At 38.3% G+C, this 4,961-nt stretch overlaps 1 protein-coding gene across 1 annotated transcript in view; it reads left to right on the plus strand.

Moving 5' to 3' along the window:
* Positions 1 to 247: 247 nt before the first annotated feature.
* Positions 248 to 4,961, plus strand: part of antxr2a (ANTXR cell adhesion molecule 2a) — a 74,355-nt gene continuing 69,641 nt past the window's right edge. The window contains exons 1-2 of the mRNA XM_051696515.1: positions 248 to 747; positions 2,070 to 2,141. Of these exons, the coding sequence (XP_051552475.1) occupies positions 608 to 747; positions 2,070 to 2,141 (212 nt within the window). The 5' untranslated portion in view covers positions 248 to 607. The remainder of the gene's footprint in view (positions 748 to 2,069; positions 2,142 to 4,961) is intronic.

A 4,961-nucleotide genomic window follows, 5' to 3' on the forward strand; every position in this document is an offset into this window, starting at 1 on the left:
AAAAGGGCTTGGCTCTTGGCAGTAACTTAACAGAAACTGCACAAAGTTCAAATGCAATCACTGATAGATAGAGTATAGCAACCAAATAAATCCTATCCCACAAAAAAAAAAAAAAAAAAAAAAAAAAATCATTATTTAAACACATCCTGTTTGAGGAGACTTTAATCACAGCTGCTGGGTGTGTGCGCGAGCCAAACGGCATTTTGACCTCAAGAACCTCTGTTGCACAGCTGGGCGGACGCGCATGCGCACTAAAACTAGGTGCAATACACGAATTCGCAAGCAACTTTTAAAGCAAGTATTACTTTGCGTTTAGCTATTTATCGTCCGCGAAAGTGGGACCGGACTGCTGGTTTGTTTCAGGGATGGCGTAAAACGGATCCATGTAGAAATCCGAGTTAGTGACGTTGCATATCCTCTGTTTCACAGGAAGAAGTTGCACTTTTCTGCAAAGCTGTAAATTGGACCGGTGAATGCTGTGCTGTGTTTTTTTTTCACAACATTTAAGAAAACTTCATTCAAATAAGTATTTTTATTTTATTTTTTTAATTTTTTTTTTAACATTTTGTCCCGCGGATGCGACTGGTGCCAAAACTAACTCATCGTCATGACAAAGGAAAGTCTCATCGTAAAGAAACGCTGGACTGTGGCAACAGCGGCGGTGCTTGCCTTGTGTTGCATGTCATCTTTTAATGCAGAACACCCATCTTGTCATGGAGCTTACGACCTTTACTTTGTTCTGGACAGGTAGGTACTCTAAAAACTTGAAAACCTAATTTCTGTCCCTATTTCTGTTGTTCTGTATTAAAAATTCTGAATACAAATGTATCAACGTATATTTTACAGAGTAACTTTTGTAAAGGTGTATATTGTTCAAATTATAGTAGAGTCATGTTTGTTTAGTTAAAGTTGAAGTTAATGAAGTTGAACTGCCCGACGTGTGAGCTATTCCGCATGTTTGACCTGATTTCATATTTGTGCCAGACACTGTAAGCGACGCGCATCGTTTAGAGGCCACACAGCAAGACACAAAGCTGAAATAAAGCCTACTTGAACCTACTTGAACTCGTCCGTCAGGCCGTTCGTCCAACCATCTTCCCTGCACAACACACAGTTTCACTTAAATGTGGTTTGATGTTATCTGATGGTCTCACCAAAGCTTAGATCTAGATTCTCTGACCTTGGTTTGAGACAAGGAAGAAGACAGTGCATAAAAATGATTTTCTAATTACCTATTGGTTGTGTTTTATGTTCTCAGCACATGCAATGGATTATAATTATTAGTTCAATTACCTTGTAGCTACTACATCAAGGGCACATTTTACACACTTTTCTCATTAAATACACTGCATTGCATTGCAGTTAATGTCCTGGCTTCAGAAGTCTTCTTTCTAGCATCATGCCATTTGAAGTGTTTAATGTATTTTATTTTGTGAAATTTATTAATAATGGAAAAATGATCTTGTTATGTACATAGTAAACTATAGTTACAGACAGTGCTTATATAGTATAGGAACTTCATTTGCTGTTGAATTGTATGGTATTCATCTTGTTTGCTATTATTGTAGGCTTCTTCTTGACTTTTGAATCCTATCTTGGCAAACGTTGTTTATTCTATATTCCGTGTCATTTAACATTTGCCATTATTAAATTGCATTATGTGTATATCGGCATAAAACTGGCCATCAGCCACTCTCCTCTCTAGATATTGGTATGGACACATTGGCTATTAAAAACCTAAATAGGTTGACCACTTTGTTGTTGGGTGTTGGAATGATGCAGTCATTCCTGAGAACTGAATTGGTCATCAGTATTGACATGACTCAGTGTGTTGTTATCAGTGCACAGGGTCTCTGCTGAGCTTTTTATAGAGAGAGAACGTGTTAACTTAGCTGACTCAACAGGTTCTTTGCCACTGTGTAATCAACAGCACAACTCATAGAGTAACCACATGGCACATTTTAATGCAGATATTTGACTTTGTGTTATTGAATCAAGCTGGAGCCTGTCTCTTTTACTGTAGCTTGTCTTTTTAGTGCTGACTTTGTTTATCATACACTTTGTTACAGATCTGGGAGTGTTTGGACTGACTGGGGTCAGATCTATGACTTTGTCAAAAACCTTACAGACAGATTTGTGAGGTAAATATTTTAATTTACTTTGTTTTTATTTTCTATTACTGTTTCAATCAAAAGACAAATGGCAAATGTAACCAAACCTTTAAAAGGTTAGCTCTTCCAGTTGGTTCTCTATCGTAATTTACTCACCCTCATTCCAAGGGAACACCATAGTTTCAAACCCTTACGACTTTCTTTCTTCCATGGAACACAAAAGGAGGTGTTAGGCAGAATGTTGTGGACTGACAGCCTCAGTCACCATTTACTGTCACTGAATGGAAAGTGAATGGAGCTGCTTACAAGGAAAAGTGTAGAAGTGATCTCTATACAGACGAGGTTTTCTAACGTTTTGAGAACCGAATGATCAAATTGTCAATACACCTTATCACCACATAGGTCAGTAGAGAAGACTAGAGAAGGGGGGTGGGGGGGTTAAATCGTTTATAACAAAAAACAGCAACATCCAATAAGAAAATAAAAATTGTCAGTTTTGAATTCAAGGTTTAATAAATTCAAGGAATAAAGAAAGTCATATGGGTTAGGAAAAACATGAGAGCAAATAAATGATGACATATATTCATTTTTGGGTAATTTAAAAGTGTAACTGTGGCTCGATGGCACTATCACAACACTGTTCTGTATGTTTGAGCGGCCCATCCAGCCCAACACAGCAACATTTGCTCAACCAGTGGTGAGAGTTTGTGGTGGGACTATCTGCTTGTACAACCAATGGAGTCAGGGGGAGTTTTATAAAATCTAGAATCTATTTGAAAACAGTGATTATTTGCTCTGGCTACCAATGGTTGCTCGTGTCAAGTTCAAGGCATTGATGCTTGCATACAGAAAAGCTACTTGTTCCGCACCACCCTATCAACACTCACTACTTCAAGACTATGTGCCCTCCAGAAGCTTGCCATTGGCTGGTGAGTGGGGCCTCATTTTGCCATCTCAAAGACACAAAAAATCACTTTCTCTGACTTTCAGTTTCACCGTTGGTAACTGGTGGAATGACGTTCCAAACCCCACCTGAGCAGCTGACTCTTTAACTACTTTCAAGAAACATCTAAAGATGCATTTCTTTAGTGAGGACTTGACCCAGTCCTAATGCACTGTCTTCCTTCTTCCTAAAAAAACAAAAACAATTTTAATAACTACAGTCTTTTACCACTGCCTCTTACCTTCCTCCCTACTTGTACTTTTCTGAGTAATTTGTTTTTGCCTCCTGTGGACAAATCGCTTTTGCTGTGTTCCTCATTTGTAAGTCGTTTTGAATAAAAGTATCTGCTAAATGAATAAATGAAAATTATTAATGCAATTCTGTTTGGTGATGCTAGTGGTGCAGAAATTACATACTTCAGCTTTAATATGTGCGCAACAAACAAATATGCAAGCTACCATGCAAAGTCGAGACAATAGGATGTTTACTTAATGCTACTAAACAAGTAATTGGTCGAGTAATTGTTGTGAATGTACTGTAATTCCCACTTAACCCACATCACATGAAGTCATCTATCACAACTCAGATCTAAGCAAAATGCACAGTATCTACACATCCGGTTCTGAAATGGCCCTGTTGCAAGAATAAAAAAAAAACATAAAAAAATTGCCAGATGAATGTGAACTTATGTAATGTTGACTCAATGTATGTGCCAGTACAGACGGTAGCGACCTATCCAGAAGAAAGCAGTCTGCTTGAGAAAATAGCAAAGGGAGCAGGTGGGAGTGGGTGGCAAAGAGGCTCAGTCTTCTGGGCTGTGAGAATGGCCATTTGCACTGCAATCATCCAACAGCACACTTATCCCTCATACATGAATAGAGAGAATGCAGACAATGTACTTTAAGTCATGAGTGCAGGAAGGCCAGTGCAGTATGCCATAGGCTTTGATGTGCTTCTGTTGTGCCATGTGGTCTGCACTGGCTCAATTTAGGGTCCTTCTTTTAAGTGTTGAATGGACCAACTGTAAGAATAGATCATTTGATTGTCTTGAGGACTGTGTGAGGAGTTCCCATGTTGTTTTGTATGGTGTCATAAGGAACCAAACAAGTCTTCAAGGAGAACACATATACAGCACATCTTTATTCAACTTCAGTGACACTGGAGGTCAGTTTGAACATTTCAGCAATTATTTTTAATACCATTTGGAGAGTAATGGCATTTAGTATTTATCAAAATTTAAGTTATCAGCCAGTGAAATGTTCCAATATCCCATTTGTTTTTTGTTACCACAGTTTGGCTGCTTGAACATATTTGGATGTTCTCCCTGAGTATCTCATGTGGGGGATGGTTGTGGATTGGATGTCATTCTATTTGAGATAAAGCAGCACCTCTCCTTATGTTCAAGTCCAGAGACTTAACTTCAAATGTGCAGAAGAACCCAACATGTTTTTGTCAAATTATTTGTCAGTTCTCTCTGAGAAAGAAATGCAGAACCAAGATTTTTAGAAGATAAAAATTCCAGGTTTTGTAAATGTTTGAACAATTTGATAACTTCATGCTAAAATAGAACAAAGAAACATACTAGAATTACAATAATGACTTTATTTTACTTTCTAAATTTGTGGTGCCCAAATTGCACCAATGTTTTCCAGAAATGTTGTATGGCTTGTTTGTCCTATTGTTATTACAAAAGGTAGGAGGAGTAACTAGATATGTACATTTCCTGAAGAAAATATGAGTGGTGCTTGCCATGGCAACATTTGTCACCACGATGTCCCAACAACTGCCCCAAGTTGAAAGAGGCCACCCCCATGACAGTAGGATGTTCTGGTGCAGAGATATTGGTGTTGTTCCATGGTTGCTAGGGTAATCCCATCTGGTTGCTAGGCAATTACCAGGGTGATACT

The sequence above is a fragment of the Myxocyprinus asiaticus genome, chromosome 4 (genome assembly GCF_019703515.2).
Source record: "Myxocyprinus asiaticus isolate MX2 ecotype Aquarium Trade chromosome 4, UBuf_Myxa_2, whole genome shotgun sequence".
In the NCBI taxonomy this organism is placed as follows: Eukaryota; Metazoa; Chordata; class Actinopteri; order Cypriniformes; family Catostomidae; genus Myxocyprinus; species Myxocyprinus asiaticus.